The sequence below is a fragment of the Xiphophorus couchianus genome, chromosome 19, assembly GCF_001444195.1.
Source record: "Xiphophorus couchianus chromosome 19, X_couchianus-1.0, whole genome shotgun sequence".
Classification (NCBI taxonomy): domain Eukaryota; kingdom Metazoa; phylum Chordata; class Actinopteri; order Cyprinodontiformes; family Poeciliidae; genus Xiphophorus; species Xiphophorus couchianus.
Window position 1 is genome coordinate 6,163,542 of NC_040246.1, and position 19,359 is coordinate 6,182,900.

Below are 19,359 nucleotides of genomic sequence, written 5' to 3' on the forward strand. Positions count from 1 at the left end.
CTGTTACCATTACTTTATCTTTGTTTGTTGTCAACAAACATTTGACTAGAATGAAACTCCCTATAATGAACTGATCCAAGATAACAAATAGTTAGATTTTTCTAGCTTATTTTTCTGCAGTGTTTAAAATACATCTTACAATTTACAATGTTGCTAAATTTAGTTAGAAATAAGATCCTGTGGTCCTTAACTAAAGCTGGCTTTAACCGCCTTTAAATCAGCGGCTGGTTAAAGTGTTTCAGATTTGAATCAAATGGCAACTTCTGTGAGATGTTTTCCACCTGAAAGAATCTGAAGTATTCTTAATGCAGCGTTTCCAAAGTTCGCCTGGTGAATGGACGTGGAACGCATGCCCTCTGTGATAAGCCTAACTGGAACACTTGACAGGCTGCTAAACTGGTTAAAACATGTTTTCTTAAAACTCACACTTTTCAATTTCCATTTGTGCTTTTTTAATATTTGGAATGGCCTCTGGAAACAAAAACAACTGAAAGGGTTTATGTTTTAATGAGTTCTTTTTGGTACCTTTTCGACTTCTTAGATAAGTCTTCACCGTGTTCTTAGATAAATTATACTGGTCTCTGGCCACTCTGGTGTTCTTTGTTTGGGTATAAGTGACACTCCCTGTAGTTCACTGGAGTCTCAAAGCCTTAGGAATGACTTTGTAATCCTTTCCATTGTAAGTAATGTCAATGATTTTATCACCTTTCTTGAATTTCTTTAGAACAGGGATCTACATGTTGCTTTTTTAAAAATCCTGTGGCCTACTTAATGTGGTGGAACAGTTTCCATTTCAGTGATTTCATGATTCCACACCTTTGGCTGTCACTGGGCCTCCGGTGGCCAGTGTGGGAAATTACAGTTAATTCATAATTTAACAAGGAGCCGATTACTTTTTCATAGTTTGCTTGATGATGTGAAACATTTATGCGTGGCTTAAGAGCAAAAGCTGAAGAAATGTGTATGGAGTCAAATATTGTATCCCAGAACTGTGTTTATTTAGAGAACCTTGCCTCCTTGCATACTTAACCTGGCATTTATTCAAGATAAAGATGCACTTGAAATAATTCTTCTAGAGCTTTAATTCATTTCTGAAAGATATTTTAAGAAAGAAATCAACAGCAGGAAGATCTTGAGACACAATCTACCATTATTTAAATTTAGGTGCTGGTTGTGGCTAATAAAAATCATCAACACTTATAAGTCCTACATCATTAAGCACTTCATCACATCAAAACCAGCAACTGACAACAACCCGGAAAGGAAAACAAGTCAACAGTTAAATTTGCGATTTTAAGAATTGATAATTATCATCCTCAGAGAGAAGGAAGCTTAATTTAATTTTCTGGGGTGGAAACCACCTTCAAACATTTTTCTGTTCCTGCTTGACTTCTCTTTAATCACATTTCCTTTTCCAGCTTTTGACCGATGTCTCATTTTGTCCTTCAAAGGTAGAAAGTTAAGATGATAAAACCAAAAATTTCTAGAATTTTTTTTATTTCATGAGATGGAAATAAGTCTTGTAGAAATTCTGTTTCCTATTTCTTAGAAAGGAAAAAGAGCCTGTCGTGCCAGTTTCAGTGTGCGATGAAATGTTCAGTACCAAAACAGATTTTTCACCCCCCAATAATTCAAAAAAGACTTTCACTGATGGGTGGCTGTTGTGACACATCATTCCAATCATTTTTATTTTCCTATGCACCGAAAGCTTTAAGTACATTTTAAATGTGAGGTAAGCATGACTTCTTAAAGGGCGGGGCACAATGTACTTTTCAGACACACAGTGCCATGTCATAGCACAATAACTATGTCACCTTCACTTGTTGTGAAAATGCTGTACCAAAAACAACTTAGGAGAAATTTTACGTTGTTTCACAGCCATATCAGACACCTTGAAATTGGCCTCTGTCTCTTTAAGAAGCTCCTACCCATTCAGATACGCCCCCTTCAGCACATTATCCCAACAATCCTTCTCAATGTCATATAATGCCGCTTAGGAGCATTGTAGTTCGCATGATAAGCTCAGTAGAACTTGAAAAATAAATGGAGGTCGAGGAAAATGTAGCGAGTGGAATCGTGTATGTTATACTACGCTGCTGCCATGGTTACAGCTTCGGAAGAGGACAGAACTGAATCTGATGATGATGTAGGCTATGTGAGCTTTGATGAACAAGGGCTTTGAGACCAGCAGTAGGGTGTTGAGGGCTAACATACCTCTGACTTCAGTGTCTCGCTTGAGTAATGCTTTACTATAACTTCCTTTAGTTTCAACTGTAATGTCAGAACATCATCTAAAAAAATGATCGACAAGTTTACCACGAACAATAGGTAAAGATCTAACCTCACCTGAGTCCATGCAGGCTTTGTTCTGATTCCGGTCCTGACTTGAGAATCACCAGAAATTCAGTTGAAATGACTGAATAACACATCGGCAGCAGAATCTCTTAGACAAGTTTGTTTGATTTTGTCAGTGTTCCAGAACAACAGAAGCAACACTTCTTTTCTGGAGAAGAAAGCTGAGCTCAAACGAAGTCGTCCCTTCGGTAGGCATGTGTCAGGATTTCACCTCGAATTAAACAGAAGACCACCCCACCCAACAATCACTCACTGGTTCATTAATAACGTGTTGGCTTTTGGATTCCTGCTTACTGCTGTAAGCATAACAACTTTGCACAGGTAGAAAAAAATTTAATTAAATTAAAACAAAAAGTGTTTTTCCTTTGGGGAACTGCTAATCTCCTTATTCATCATCTCTTTTGAACTCTTTAATGAAACCCTACAGCAGTTCTGTGGAGTTTCCAATAAACTCTTCAAACATCTGATAAAAACCATAAACCAGATCAAACATTAAAATGCTCCAGTCAGGAGTATAAATGATATTTTTATTGTGAACATAATCACAATAAAAGTCTATGCTGAGCACATAGATTGTGACGTTACGATGTTTACGTTTTGCGGGTCGAAAGAAGCAAGACTTTAATGTATCTGTAATGTTAAATTAAAACACAAAAATTAGAACGACTTCAGATTGTACAGACGGAGAACAAGGAGTTAGACAGCTGCATGACAGTACAGTTAAGTTACAAATAAACAACCGTTAAGATAACTACAATATCTTGATATATTCATTAAAAATAAAGTGTTAAATGCTTTACAATTCATAAATAATGCACTGACAAATACAGAAACTCAAAAACATACATTTCTAAGCAGATTCTCCTAAAATAACACCTCCTGGTCCCATTTAAGAGTTTATTCACAAGAGTCCATAAGATGTTTTCTCTCCCTGCTGCTTTCAGGCCAAGCTGGATGACTCAAAAGCTGGGTGTGACAAAAACAACATTAAGATACGCAGTCCCAAATAAAATGGGTCATCTAGGTTGTTTTTAGGTTTGTTTCAACTGACAACTCTGTCAATCTCTCCCGCTCCTCCGGGAATCTTCACTCAAATAGTTCCTACATTTAGTATAAGGTGCAGCTCACCTCAGGAAGCTGCGCTCTGGTTTTCACATTCGGGGGAAGATAGTGATCAATCAAGGCAGGTATATTTCAACGGCGGATACATAAGTTTTGCCTGCATGCACGTCGATGAAACGAGCGAGTCATGAATCAAGCTGCACGATCTGGAGAAGCCGGTTTCCATCCGGTCATGTACATGCTATTTGGAATTCTGAAATTTTACATGATGGTTTGGTTTCAGCTAAAACTGCCTAAAATGTGCATTTTAAACAGATATGAACTTTAATCTAGACTAAGACAAACAGCGAAACAACCTAATAAAATATCCCAGCTGTTGGGGATGCAGTCTGTATTTTAAGAAGCTAGCACCACCAGCTGGACAAAAGGAAAAATGATTTTTTTAAAATGTGCAGGATGATTGTCTGATACATCCGATCTTTGATTTCATTATTCCAAATTTCTGAATTGAAAAAAATAAAATTAAATAAAATAAAACAAAGATACGTAACCCTGGATACAAATCTGTCCTGACAGACGTCTCTGAGAAGTCTCTCGGTTTAGAACAGCTTTGTGATCTGTAGATGCAGCAGCGGCAGACGCGCACACCCAACATGATTTGTTAGAAAGCAAACCCTTCATTGACATCGAGGCAGAGGGGGAACGGGAAGCATTTTCTGGATTTCCGATTTAAAAACTCCATGCCTCAAAACTTGAGGAAGTCAGGTCAAAAAGGTGCGCAGCTGCTCAGCCTTGAGATCAAAAACAGCAATTATAGCACTAACATCTCACAAACTCAGTGAATTACGTGCATCGTTATCAAGAGAGAGGTGAACGTCTCCTTAGCGTCACCAAACTGTTTTCATGATGGACCCTGTGAAATATTTGCTGTGAGCAGTTCAAAGTCCCAGCATCTCAAACTGCCAACAATTTCCCTCATTTTGAAATGATCCTGTTATAATTACAGTCCATTTGTTCTTCATACTGCACATCCACGAGGTTCAGCTGACTTGCAGTCCATTTACATAGGCTAGTGTTTTCAGGTATCCACAGGTTTGAGAAGTTCCAGGTTCCTGGCGGTCAAATGAAGCTAAAAGACACCTGGAAATCTGACTCTCGTGTCTGGATTAGGAAAAAGCAAAAATACTATGGCGCATGTCCAGTATTGGTCGTCATCTCTTATGTCCAGATCTCGGTTGGGACCATGGCTTCTTTCGTCCCAACCGAGGGCATCAGGTTATGCTCGGACAAGAAATCCAGGGGAAACTGGACCAAAAAGCCCCGGATTTTGCGCAGCTCCTCCTGAGCTCGAGCGTTCTCGGTCTGAGCCAACCCTGGCTTGGACTGGAACTGCTCCAGCTCAGACATGTTCCTCACCAGGGACGAGGGAAGGCAGCGGAAGACCTGCAACAAAACGAGAAGACAAATTAGTCTCACAGCCTCGTCGCTCTGGTTCTTGGGGCTCTTTTCACCAAGTCCAGAACTTTATCCGAATGTGAAAAATGATAGAGATTTGTTTCTAAACCCCTATCCAAGGTAAAAACCAGAACTTTAAAGTTTGCGAAATTTTTACTTTATGTTTTTTAAGTCCATGTGGCGAGCTTTCAAGCTCGCCACATGGACTTAACTAAGCACCTCACTAAAACTATTGATCCAGCTTGATCGTTATTAATTTTTTCATGTTTACAACCTCAAACTTCGATGTATATTTTTATTTTAGGTGAGACAAAGTAGCATGTGACTGTAAATGGAAGGAAAATTATAAATGGCTTATGACAGTTTTTGCAAATAAAAATCAGAAAACAGTGGCAGGCTTTTCTATTCAGCCTCCTTTACTCTATTACTCCCAGAAATTTACTTGCAGAATAAAAGCATCTATTTCACAGTTATGCTCTATAAATGATGTGTGACAGGTAAACCAAACTCAAAAAAATAAAAGTGAGTCATATATCATATCTGAAGAGATATATGTCTTTTATATGCTACTTGTTGGGCTCACCAATAAAACCTAACAATGCAGAAAAGTTTGTTGTCGTAACATGATGAAATGTGAAAAGAGAGTCAAAGCATGGACATTTTGTAAGGCACAGCGTGTCCTTACATAATGTAGAAAATGTACAACTGTCTCCGAAGGTGTGTGCGAAAATTAAGTTTTTTATAACTCAGACTCGCAGTCACAGAGTTATTACGGCTGCAAGAATATGAAAAGTAGCCACATAAATTGTATGTTTGATGAACAGATGACTAAATTCTCATACATCTTAAAAAACCTTTTTCATTACATGAAGCAGGATATCTTTGCTCTACCTTCTCATAGATGGTAGCATTCCGGCCAGCCGTGGTCATCCACACCTCCTTGTAGAAACGGTCGCTGATGGGGTCGGAAAGGTCGATGCTCGTGTCCGTGTGGCCTCCCAGGATTGTCCTGCTCAGGAGGAGATAACAGTAAGCACACATAAAGAAAGGCAAGGAAATTGTTTTTTTTTCATATATATATATATATATATATAAAATTTACTAGTCATTCGGCTTGGTGGTCGCAATAACAACCCTGTTGATATTCACAAAAACATAAATTACGGACACCTTGCGCACATTGGCAACTGTCGACCACACACATTATACACAAGATTGATTTTTGAGGTGTTTAAAAAGACTATAATTATTAGCTAAACAACCTCCTGCATCTGCACGAGCACCATAAAACATCAACGTTCTGTTCTGTTCAGCGCCTCTATTATGTTTTTATAATTTGGGGAGAGTTAAAGCAAATCAGGTGCGCAAATATCAGTAATTAGTGATAAACGTTAGCTACCATACTCGCCTGGTAGCTTTTATATTCCAACAGCACTCTGGAAAAACTGCTAAAAATGATCCAACGCATTAAATAGAGAGAAGAGAAAAACAAAAAAAAAGCTGAATAAAAAATATTTTCGTGCCGGTCTTTTCAGGGACAGATTAAGGAGATCTTCTAGGTCCTCGAGCAGAATTATGCTGATAATGAATAACATGATCTGTAAATTGCTGTCTTATTTGGTATCCACAAACATTCTAAAACTCCTCCTTCATTCCCTTCTTCCCTCTTTACAGTTGTATAATTTTCACAGAAATATTTTGAAATAGCAGGCAAGTTGGGACACGCCTCTTTTTTTTTTATTTCCGTGGGAGGGAATGATGCAACAGAAAGGATATTTTGAGGTCGATAAATTAGTCATCTAAATATTTTACTGCCTAAGGTTTTCCCACTAAATGATATTTTCCTTCATATGCGGGTAAGACACAAGAACAGGCACAGAACATATTTCAAATCGTTAATTTGGCTTTTCTTTATTATTCTTAGTTAAAGTTTTGTAGCTATTTTGATTTTTAAATCCTTCCCCTCTTTTGAACAGAGACTGCTTCTCGAATTCCAAAAGAAAATTCTCTAAATATCTCTCTGATTGTAAAAACATAAAATGTAAATGACATGACAATTTTCTTTCTAACACAGGCACCTATTTTCAACGAGCACCTGAAACATTCGAGGCGCAGCTCGAGTGCGAAGGGTCCAGCTTGATACTCCTGCCCATCCATCACCGAGGCCACTTTTTCAGAGTCCTCAACAATCACTGCCACCTCACTGTCACGCTTTCCCAGCATGCTTCGGTCATTGATGTTTGCAGAACCTACGGAAAGAACAAGAAGGGATTAAAATAACTCAATTTGATGTATTCAATTATATTTATAAAAGGCTTCAGGGGCCATCTTAATGGGGTCATTGAGAAATAGAATTTGGATTTGATATTCATGGTTGCACTCACAGAGATATATGACTTACTAATTTCATTAAATAAGTACTGCTGGTGGAGGCACAGAAACCTCCTACATTAATATACATACATATCTGTATCAAAATATCAGATTTGGGGTCTTTAAACGGATTAAAACTTAAAGATCTTTCACGTATAAAGCTTAAATAGCTCATACTGCATTTATTAAAGCAGAAAAGAAAACACTTCTCTGAAAAAAAAAGACTTTTGAGACAACTCAAAATGGAGCATGAGATTCCTTACACTATGTAACGAGCTATAACACCTTCTGTCAATCCGTCACAGTAGTTTTCTTAAAAAAACAAATACCTGTCTGACAGGTATTCGTCAAGAGAGAAGCAGGTTTCTCTTGGCACTCATGCTGATGAGCAGTTTCGCATGAAACATTTTCAAACTCTGTGGAATAAAAACAGCTGAAGAAGCTGGTGAAGAGGCTTTACACTCTAATATGTCCCTGGATTATAAAAAAAAAACCCAGCCAAACCTGAGGGAAATGACAACACAGTTTATGCCATGCCTACAACGGATGACTTTAACAGTAAATCTACACCAGACCACCAAGACAAGTGCCTCTGATACATTTCTTGAACACAAATTTTCTTGTTTAAGTAAAATCTTTTTTTTTTCTCAAATAAAAATTGCACCAATGCAATTATCTGCTGCAACAGGAAGTTGTTTTATTGTGTCTGAGTCAAATGAAGCTAATTTGACTCAGAGAATGATAAAAATGGGGTCTCAGGTGTGTTACACTCCTTCCATCCAACATGTGTAGCATTAGTTGAAAGTATGATTCATGTCTAAGAGGTTGTTTGGGGAAACTATCTGCAAAATGACTTAAAGAGCTTGAGTGGTGTGACAGACTGTTCCCTATAAGCAACATTTCGACAGCTACATCTCAAATGAGAGGAAAACATGGACTGACGGTGCTCATATGCAGACTTCACAGGATGTCCTTTGTGTTCTGTACACCGTCTCATCCTTCACTGGCAACTTTACGCTGTGTCCTCATCTGCCTTGTGCTCACTTTTTATTCATTTATTTTTCGCAATTTTCTGAACTTAATATATTAAAATGACTAGGCATATTTTTACTTGACTTTACAAACAGAACTGTAAAGTAAAAACAGTACAAGAAATGACCACATATGAGTTAAAGAAAGTCCCAGCCATAACATGCTGTGCATTACTATTGTTAAATTAATTAAGAACTGCTGTCATTTTGAATTCTATTCAAGCAGCTAAGAGTAAACTCAAGGAAGGAAAGACTTAAAAACTTGGACTTGTGCGCAAACGTCTTGTTATAGTTTTTTACATTTATTTTAGACAGGAATCAGGAGTCGGTTAACATGGTTTCTTCCAGCTGAAACCAAAGCAGGGTAATTTAAAAATCTACGTTAAGAGAAGTTTTATCTTGATGGTTTCTTTAATTCTGCTTTGATTGTAAAAAAATAAATAAATAAATGCTTATTTATGCCCTTTACTTAATTTTGAAAATCTAAATTAAATGAAATTTAATGGTATTCTAAATTTACTGAGATCCTAGGGAGCATTGGAAAGTGAGGGAAAGCAACTACAATAAACTTTATAAATACTTGACAGTTGACCTCAAGGCAAATAAAAATGACTTATTTTAGAAGTTGTGAAGTTGCCTCAACATATAGACATGTTCTTTTTCTCTCGTGATGTCATGTGCTTTCTTCACCAGCAGATGGCATACTAGAGCTGTGCAACTTTGATCACATTTTCCCGCAGTATTGCTTTGCACATTAGTTTGCTGTGCACATGGTGAAAGACGGGTAAATGGAGCCAGAGATTGAGCTTTTTCACACCTCCTTAGTGGTAACGTGAAAAAAAAGTTGATGTCTTCAAATAGCAGCTGATGAGAACGGCACAGGAAGGAAGAGCGACAGAAGGCAAAACTGGAGACAGACTAACCAATGATGACCGTGTTGTCGTCAGCGATGAGCATCTTGCTGTGGACGTAGATGAGCTCCGTGACGAGGCGCCCCTCCAGCTCGGCGTGAGTCCGCAGACCGGCGAAGGAGATGTAGTTCATCCACTGGTCGTCCACTGGGAAACAGAAAAGGGCGAGATGAGATGAGATTAGAAAACAGGCCCTTCTTACTTTTTCACTTAATATATCAAGATATTGTAGTAGTACTTCACTTACTCTCCTTCTTTAACTGGGAGATAATGGAGTATTCTCCTCTTATCATTGTTCTAAGTAAAGACAAAATAAACAACATTGCTCAAGTACATTCAGAAATAGACCATGAATGTGATGCTACTTCGTGTCTGCTTTTTCATTTTCCTTCCTCATTTTATTTTAAGTATCTCCATTAATTCCCTTAAGATGTTTGGTTATATACCTGTAGTTAAAGTGCATCACAGCCTGGATTGCATTCCCTCCACCTGTAGTGATGTCGCCCTCGAAGCCAGGAAGCAGGGGAGTGACCACGTACACGCGGTACTTCTTACCCTCCCTGAAAAGCAAGGAATCATTTGATTTAAACAGCGACCATTTATTGGATGCACGGTAAGCAGAACTACAAACGCAGAATGTGAAAAAGAGATATTTGCAAGATAAAATCCCTCTTTTTAGCATTGCTTCAACTTGCTGCACAACAGGAAGGGGAAGTACTTGTGTGCCCTGATGATCCTTTCAATGATGGCGTCTCCGATCTTGTTGTAGACCGTTCTGTTGTCTGCGCAGCTGATGAAAAATTGATTCTGTGGCAGAAAAATTAAAAACAAAATGATAAGATGTGTATTATTTCAACTTAATTCCATAAATTATTGCACTGTGCCTGCGACAGACTGGCGACCTGTCCAGGATGTACCCCACCTTTCGCCCGGTTTCGTAAGATACAAATACAGTTTTATAAAGTGTATTTTAAAATACACTTTTAAATACACAAAAATCTAAAACTTTAAAGTTTTAGATTTTGACATGTCGAGGAAACAGTGTGCCTGGTCTGACTGCTAAAATGTAAGTTTTTGTGGTAGGAAGAGAGAATAGTCAGACAAAAACCCACACAAGCAAAGAGAGAACATGCAAGACCCACACAAAAAGGCGTTCGCAAGCGAGATTTGATCAGTGATGCAACAGAAGTGACTCACAAAAATTCCTTCTTTTTCATTCCCTAATTTGGGCTAATCCTTTTAGTCAGATAAAAACAAAATGTCAATACAAAACTCCTTTAACAGCCTTGGTGAGGTATTACCTCTATGTAGATGTAGTGCTTGCTCTTGGCGATGACCTGGACGTAGGCATTATGAATGGACTCCTCATGATATTTAATGCCTGCTGACCAATCTGTTGATGATCGCAACACCTTACACACAAAACGTAAAACAATAAAGAAAGTTATTTAAAAAGTACCTTTCATAAAAGAAGATGCAACCTGGAGTAATTTCAAAGTGAATGGTTGTGTGCTGAGCTTCTTGTACTGCATAGTACGCTAATTAGATCGGTAACACAGCTAATGTGGTTATAATATGCCAAATAGAAAATAATTCTCATGACACAACATGGCTTTGAAGCCATCGAGGAGACTGTGGGTGTTATTTGTGAATCTAAAGTTTCCCAATATAATGCATCGGCTTATGTTAGTGAATGTTACTTAAAAATTCTTACACCCAGATGTTACCTATGATAACTAGCTGCAGCATCTGCTTTTTCTTTTTATCTCAGTGTCTGAGCCAAATGAAGAACAAATTATTTTTCAGTATTTTTAATTCCCTTCCAAAAGGCAAAGTGACAAAGTTAGCTTGAAGCAACTTTTTATTGCAGTGCAGTCAAACCCTCATAAGTTTGACTTAGTTGACCACAGACTGATTAGGTGGAGATTATTCCATTCACTGCTGTTTTGCTTTGCACAATCACTGCACTGATAAAATCGCATTTGTGGTGATGCAAGTGTTTGCTGACAGTTGTGTCTATTAGAGTGGCCATGTTTGTCAGAGCCTGACTGGAGCTTAGACGGTCTTACCTATAATAGAAACCTGTAGCAATAAAATCCTGCAAATTGACTAAACCATGAAGCCTAGGCATCGATGAATTATATGGTAAAAAATATATATATATCATATATCTCATCTCACAAGTGAAAAGGATGAATGCAACAAGCTTTTTACATAAACTGTTTGGACTTTAAAAACACACAGTTTTAGCAAGAGTTAACAGATTTATGATGTGATCTTTATACATATCCTATTAAGTTTTGTTTTTTTTCCAGCTTAAACTTCTTGAACAGAAGTGGAGCACTTGTTGCATTATGTAACTTTCTTGGAACACAGGGATACTTCTCTCTGCTATCTGCTTCCAGCAGCCATTGAAGAGGTGGGCAAATGTTTGGTAGTGGGAGTTTATCTCGCATGTTCTCTTTGAATCCTCCACCGTACCGGTAGAAACATTTCTCAATACATTTCAAAATACATTCCGTTTCTTTTAAATTAGCGCCAGGTCATGTTTCCTCACCTGTACTTTAGCGTTAACACACCCAGGAACTTGGTACTTGAGCTCGTCAGCAGAGGAGTGAGACTTTGGCAGGAGGAAAGGGTAAGACAGAGAGCGGTACTTTGGCTTCATGATCTGCAGGAGGAAAAGGTAGGAGAAATTAAGCAAAAAAATAGAGTAAATTTAACATAAGGAATTAAAGGTGGACAAGTTAAGGCCAGAAAATAGAAGGAAAACAAAAGTCAAAAGCCACAGACATTATGAGCACTTAGATGAGGGCATTTTTTCCACACTGTTCCAGTAAAACATTTCTGAATCAGCCAAGTTTTTCCCTGCATTTTTCTTTTCCTAAGCCATAACCACCCTCTCTTACTAAAAGTCCAAATAAGTTTAAAAAAAAAAAAAACAACCACAAAGTTGAAACCTATTTTAGATTGATCTTTATTTATAGTATTTCCCTCATTCTTCGTGTTTGTTTATTTTAAGGTGTAGCGTATGGAAATCATTATACTTTGGTAAAGTTCCACCGCTGGATAAAGTGCCTGGCCACATCCCGGGCACCTCTCCCATGGACCACCGAGGCGATGTCATGCCAAGGCATTCTGGGAGTGGTGTACCTGTCGATAAAGTCTGTCCAGCGTGGAAAACATGGGGAGAGGGGGGAAAAAAACAATAAAAAAAACCCCATAATGTTAAATCTCTTTAAGATAAGTGCACTTTATGGAACGCTTTAACTGCTGTTACTTTATCGCAATGTACTGGTACAAATATTGGAACTTCTATCTAAACTAATAATAATGGAAACAGCTGAGGTATAGAAATGTGTGTATTTGTGTTCCAGACCATCAAAAGGTTTCTCCAGTTGGATCCAGTCCTTGTAAACAAAGTTGCAGTAGTCTTTTCCGTGCCAGAAGCGGGTGTTTCCCTGTAACTCTCCAACACCGGTTTTCAGGCTTTTGACAGAACCACTTTCTACAAATATGCACATGTAAAAAAAAAAAGACAAAAAAACACTATATCAGTAAAAAGTGCTGATTTACACATTCCCAACAACACCATCATCGAAAACAAACAGAAGCGCAACTTTTACCGCATGCACCTTTTATTATCTCACACAGCATGCGAGATGTGGAATTAGTACATCATTGTCTCAAGGCAAAAGCAAAACAAGAGTGTTGATTTTCACACCTGCACTGTCCACGCTGCTGACGCTGTCCACATGCTGCAGGGTGTGCTTTTGCAGCTGTCTGTACAGGCTGAATCGGACCATCCTGCTGCGGCCAACGCCCTTCAGCTTGGGCAACTCGGCGGAGTCAGCAGGCGGCGTCCCTCGCCCATTGCTCTGCGGGACGTCATGAACGGCAGACGCACCCTTATTGGAGGGAGGGCTGGTGCTGGCGCTGGTGGAGCTGGCCTGCAAACAAGTACAAAATGAAGATTAAAAATCAAATGTCTGACTGTTTGACATTCCCTAGATAAAACTGTTTAGAGATTACGTTCTTCGTGAGTGAGCACTACGGTTTTCATAGTTGTACTGAAAAATACAGCCGTGGTAGGCACCACAGCACCATGCAGCCAGAAATCTAAATGCTGGATTAAGCTAAAATCCTTGTGTGTTTTGGCAAGGCCGCAACAATGAAGATTTAGTTTTCTTGATCACCTCACTTTATCTGTAAAAACCTGGAGGCTTTTAATAAAAAAAATAGTAAAAGGTTTCTGCTATATAAATTGCCCTTTTGCTGCAGAAGAGAGACTGTGTGACCAACTGCTCAGACGAATGGGGAAGCCTGTTCAGCTAACGGTTAACGTTAGCAAACCACTCTTTTTTTCCTGCTAATGTTTGTCGCATGGACAGACGTGGGTAGTGACTAGTTAAATTTTGTATTTACTTGTGTGACATTTTGGAAACAAGGAACATTTAGAAGTATTTTACTTCACTGTGCATTTTATTTTTTCTTGAGTAATATACTGAAGCATTAGTTTGCACTTCACATTGCCTGTCTGTTCAAAAACAGATACCATTATCTTAAATGTCTTTTAACATTTTCAACCTCTATCTGAAACAAAAGAAGAATATTTGTAGCATGTAAGTCAAAACAACGCATCGGATATTTAATAGGCAGACCTGCTCAAGAGCCACAGAGCGTGTCACGCTGCCCACATCTGTCAGCCGATGCTCTTTGTCATCCCATCGTCCATAAGCTAAGTCGATGCCGCCCACAAAAGCCACCGATTGGTCAATAACCACAATCTTCTCATGATGGGCCCACAGGTACACGGACGAAGAGACGTGGTCTGGATGCCGCATAACCTAGAACACAAACAGACGTATGATACTTGTCGCTCTTCTAGATTGAGACAACTGGGCATCAAAAACAATGTGTATGATTTTAGTTTACGCCGCATTAGATTTCTTCATGTGATCAGCTTGAAAATATTTTTGCTAATCATCAAAATAGATGACCACTGGCCACTAACCTTGATGTTGGGGTGCAGGTGCATGAGCGTCCTTTTGCTGTAGCCCGAGTTGATGCCCAGGGCGAGCTCCACCTCCTTGTACAGCATCACAAAGATCCTTACTCCCTGTTGCTGCGAATGCAAAAAAGGTGGCGATCTTACACGTGTATTCATTCAAATGTCAAGAATAGATAGAATATCTTGCATAAGCATTTATGCTTCTTGATACTTTCCACATTTTGTCCCACTACAACCACAAACTCCAATATATGTAAATAGGATTTTATGGACATTTGAGTTGTTGGACCAACACAAATGTGAGGTGGAAGAACAAAAAGATTTTTTTTTTTTTTTCATTAAAGTGTCAACCTTTGTATAGTATAATCTCAGGATAAAGTTAGCTGTTCTGTTAAGCCCTGAGAGGTTTTGTTTGACAATGATAATTAAAGAGCATCATGAAGATTGAGGAACAGAGCAGAGAGGTCAGTGATAAGGCTATGGAGAAGCTTAATGCTGTATTAAGTTATAAAATAATAACCTGAACTCTAAAATTGGAAACACCACTTACCAATATGTAAACACCTAAACTGACAGACCAGGCAAGAAACCCATTAAACTGAGAAGCGCCCAATAAGGACATGGGTTGGCATTAGGAGTCTTTTTAGCAATTTGCCACAAGCCATGTAGAGGGTACAATAAACATGTAAAAAATGTAAATGTAAATGTAAATAAAAAAATAAAAAAGTGACTTTTTTTGCCAACTGACAAATTGCTTTGAGTGTCAGAAATTGAACAGGCATGCAACCCCAAACACGCAATCCCTATGGCTGAACATGGTGGTAGCAAGGTCATGAGGTGGAGATAGTTTTCTTCCTTCAGGACAGAAAAGGAAAATAAGAGTTGGTGTGAGGATGGATGGAAATAAAAACAGGGCGCTTATAGGGCAAAAAGCTTAAAACTGGGAAGTAGAGTTTGGATCAGAGAATAGTCATGGGTTAGAATGATTCAGTCAAATTCAGACATGAATATAGAAGAAAATTAATTGCAAAACTGGAAAATTAATGTTAACACCTTCTGTAATATCTGGCTGGGTTTGAGTATTTTGTGAGGATGAATCTGCAGTAAAACGTGGCTCTACAAAGTATTGATCCAGGGTGGCTGAAATTAAAATTCAAAAATTTTAATAATTGTACAAAAAATGCATCTTTACTTTTTTCTATCAATACTACCAGTCACACATATGAGTAAGAAAATGTGAAAACTGTCTTTTAGCTCAGGGAAAATTACATTCATTTGCATGATATGTTTTATTTATGAACACAGATTCCACAGAAATCAGTATTTAACCTAAAAAGTCAATCAACTCCTTGCACTGTAAGGGAGTCATTTCTCTGTAATTATTGTTCATGTAATGCCTGCTTACTGCTTTGCGTTTGAGGATGCAGTCCAGCCTCCATCTGTTTCCTTCTACAACAGGTCTCTTCAGGAAGATCTCCGGACTCAACCTGATGAAAAAAAAAAACAAACAAACGGAAAGACACAAAGAAGGACAAACAGCTGAGTAAATATTTTGTGTATACAATCGTAGTAGAAATCGTAACCTCGATCTGACTGACCAACATTTTGCTGTGTACAGTATAACAGACATGACATGATGCAGTCTTATGAGCCAATCACATTGGCATCCTGCGCTTGTGTCCGCAGCTCATGTTACACCTCATTGGTAAAGAGCCTAAGCCCAGTGATTACAGCTTTGGAACGCTGGGATTTCAGCGGCGCAAAACATTTCTCCCATCTCTCCCTGAGAATATGCGCGTAAAGCAAAACACCAAATAAGTTCTTGAACCTGTAAAACCAAGTATTTACAGTATGCTTATGGTGTGGCTAAACAGCTTCTGACGTGTTGAACAAATGCAAAAAAAAAAATAAAAGACGCTACGAGTGAGACAGCAAATTATGAAATGACAGAGAGATAAAGGGGTCTAGCAGATGGGCAAATGGATACGGAGAAAGTCGGTGGATTTCTATTCTTGGTTTCAGGCTGTAATTAGAGCCAGAACAACGTTGTGGCTCTCTGGCAGGCCTCGGGATTCGTGGCCGAGACGTAAAATAATGTGTAAGGACGTGCTTCACTGGCCAGTATGCCGTGCCAAGCTGTCCTCTCGTTCTGTGGTGGCAGAGTGACAGGTGAGTGGAAACAAGGCAATAAAACTGTTCAACATACTGTCAGGAGTTGGCACATTTTAAAGCCGGTTTTGAGATTGATCATCTGAATGCAAGCGGGCAGTACAAACACAGAAGCTGTTCTGTGTGTTAGGGTGAACTGCACAAGTCTTAAAACAGAACAGTGAGACATGTGGATCCTTTGCATAAAGTTGACGTAGAGCTCTATGCGTATCTATATAATCATATTTGAGATGTCATGTTTTAAAACTGTGTGTTTCATAGATGCTGGATCTATAAGTCTGTATGCTGCTTTCCTAACAAAGGTATACCAACAATAAAAACGTACCTGGGTAATGAAGTATGGTTTTAAACAGCAGGATTTCACAAAACAAAACAAACTTTATAAAGCCAGTGCAAAAATGATCCCTCCGAATATTCTGAAGTATATTTGGGTTCATGACATCACAAGAGGCACAACTGAGCTTATTATGCTTGAAGGAGCAAAATTTATGTAGATTTTGGCATAGAATCTTGATTACCTGAATTATAAGGTGTTCAACCTTCTTTGTTTCTTATGTGATGTAACCAGAAGCATGTGAATGTAAAAATATATTTCTGCAGGGTGCATTTTTATCCAGACATTTTTACAACAAAATAGCAAAAGAAACCAGAAAAACTTGCTTATTGTTCTGTAGAGGAAAAACTACATCCAAAGGAATTGTTTTCTGCAGAAAACTTTGGATATTATCTTTCACTCCTATTCAATTTTACATTTACTATTTCAACCTTTTCATTTCGGATCCTTTGACAACATTAGCAGTCATGTAAAAGGGTTTTAAAGTCAAAGTTGCGTTATGTTATGGTGGAATTTAGCCAATTGAATTTAACTGATCCAATACACTTTACCAAAAGGCAAGTTTTAAAACATAAGTGGCTAAATTAAATCAAACATAAGCTATTAAAAAAAAAATACAATTTGTTTATGATAAGTCAAAGTTTGGAGGAAAACAAGAATAATAATAACAGAACATATATTTGATTTTTCTTTTTTTCTTTTCTAACTCTTGCATATTGTCAATTACATCAGTTCTGAGAAAAAAAACTGGAGTTAAAATCTGAGATTTCGCAGAGGTAATCTGACAATTTGAACCTTGACCTTGACGCAACACCCGTTTACACAACAAGGACAGAGAAACTCACCACCAGTCTGTGATGAAGATTTCTTCCTTAGCTTCCTCCAAAGCATCGGCCACATCCTCCATGTACGTCTTTCCATTCACGTACCTGCACAGATACGGTTTTGCCGTTACACTTTGCGTCTCCTAAAATCAGACGCGCCGTTTACTCTCAGCGTTTTGATGCATGCACCGAGATGCAGAATTTTCTCAGCAATTGTGTGGCGTCTCTCACTTTCAGAAGCATGCAGCAGATAAAGGAGAAGCTACTTCTGTTTTCTTAAAGCTTCCAGTGTGATCACAACTTCAGTCTTCAGCTGAATTTTAGATGCGACAAACGATTTTTCAGTTCACTTTCCTCCATGTTATTTCTCATTAACGCACTGAAAACCATAAACCTGTGTCATGACCGAACTGTTCTTTATCTATCATCTTTGCATGAGCCTAAATATGATTTGATAGCTGGATCACATACTGTAGTATATAATCTACCAGCTGATGGGGGGAGAATGCAAATAAAAAAGGAAGAAATTGCCATGCAGCCAGAACAGAGATTTGATTGCTCAGTCCTCGCAAGCATTTCCATAGTAACCAGAGAAACACTTGCAGAAGAAGGTGGAGAAAATGTCTTATTTATTCTGACACTTGCATTCTTGCAAATAGCACAGTTACATTCATTTTACCACGTGTGCATATATGTGTTCAAGCGTTGTAAAGCCGTAGGGCAATGAGTTGACACATAACTCATGACTTCCTGTTGACATACAACAGAAGACACAAAGGCCCATTTCTCCTACCACGCTTCAAAATGATTCATTACAGATGGATGTGGCTGTTTGAAGGAAGGATTTCCAGTTGCAGTCTGTACTGCAGCAGATCTGAAGAAGCTCCTGACTTAAACTACTTTTATGTTGTGTTACGGTCGTGTGTAGAGGAGGGTCAGAGTTGTCTATTTTCAGAAATTGGGAAGTCAGAAAAACAGCCACTTTTCTAAACCCAACATCTACCCCCTGAGAAAGAGTCTAAAAGTTTACCGCAGTTTTAAAGTAGGCTTGGCAGGAACTCCAGTTTTTCTAAACTAGGAGGATGGCAAAGGATGTAAAATAAATCTGCACTACTCGCTATTTAGACACTCGGACGATCAAAGCCTGCCATCTTTGGAGTCGAAAGATCTCCAAGAAACTAGTAGACACTACCTGCGTCCGAACTGGTTTCTTTGACACCAGGAAACCATATCTCCTGTTCTATCATCACAAGCACAAACGTGAGGCTTGCTCCACTGTTCTATTTTTCACGAGAGATCATATTTCTGCAATTAAAGGTGCATTCATTTCCAGCGGTGCCAATAACTACGGAGGGTGCTCTATAAAAACAGAAGTGTCAAAAAAATTAACCAACATATTATTTTCAAATGCCAGTTTAGAGATTTCAAAGCATTAAACTGAGTAAAACCTTTTGTTGTTTGCATTTTTACACCCCACATCAGCAACAACTCCATCAATTTTTCTTTTCTCAGTATGGTTACCATTTGGCGGGGACGTTTTCCTGTTCCTGTGCAAACGACCCGAAGCGGTGGTCTCGGAGGAAAGCCTTCCCATGACTCCGCACGAAGCTCTCGATGCTCTGACCCCACCAGCGCGCATGTCTGTAGCTGATGCACTTAAACACAAGCGTCCTGCCGGCAGAAGACACACGGATGTTGTTTAATACGTTGAAGGTCACAGTCCAGAGACAAAAGTTTCATCCATTTATGACAAACAAAATCATCTCTAGGTAAAGAGCACATTATGTGATCAGAAACAGCTTTAGGATATTAAATCTGTGCTTATTTTTGTTTT

General features: G+C 38.6%; 1 protein-coding gene across 2 annotated transcripts in view; it reads right to left on the reverse strand.

The window, feature by feature from the left end:
• Positions 1-2,861: 2,861 nt before the first annotated feature.
• Positions 2,862-19,359, reverse strand: part of pld1a (phospholipase D1a) — a 35,631-nt gene continuing 19,133 nt past the window's right edge. For both annotated transcript variants that reach the window (XM_028000040.1, XM_028000039.1), the window contains exons 10-26: positions 19,047-19,196; positions 17,547-17,630; positions 15,604-15,685; positions 14,202-14,312; positions 13,849-14,034; positions 12,912-13,137; positions 12,567-12,695; positions 12,235-12,353; positions 11,745-11,858; positions 10,489-10,599; positions 9,906-9,994; positions 9,634-9,747; positions 9,435-9,484; positions 9,200-9,334; positions 6,968-7,121; positions 5,764-5,881; positions 2,862-4,860 (exon numbers count right to left, since the gene is read on the reverse strand). In XM_028000040.1, the coding sequence (XP_027855841.1) occupies positions 4,636-4,860; positions 5,764-5,881; positions 6,968-7,121; positions 9,200-9,334; positions 9,435-9,484; positions 9,634-9,747; positions 9,906-9,994; positions 10,489-10,599; positions 11,745-11,858; positions 12,235-12,353; positions 12,567-12,695; positions 12,912-13,137; positions 13,849-14,034; positions 14,202-14,312; positions 15,604-15,685; positions 17,547-17,630; positions 19,047-19,196 (2,197 nt within the window). In that variant the 3' untranslated portion in view covers positions 2,862-4,635. The remainder of the gene's footprint in view (positions 4,861-5,763; positions 5,882-6,967; positions 7,122-9,199; positions 9,335-9,434; positions 9,485-9,633; positions 9,748-9,905; positions 9,995-10,488; positions 10,600-11,744; positions 11,859-12,234; positions 12,354-12,566; positions 12,696-12,911; positions 13,138-13,848; positions 14,035-14,201; positions 14,313-15,603; positions 15,686-17,546; positions 17,631-19,046; positions 19,197-19,359) is intronic.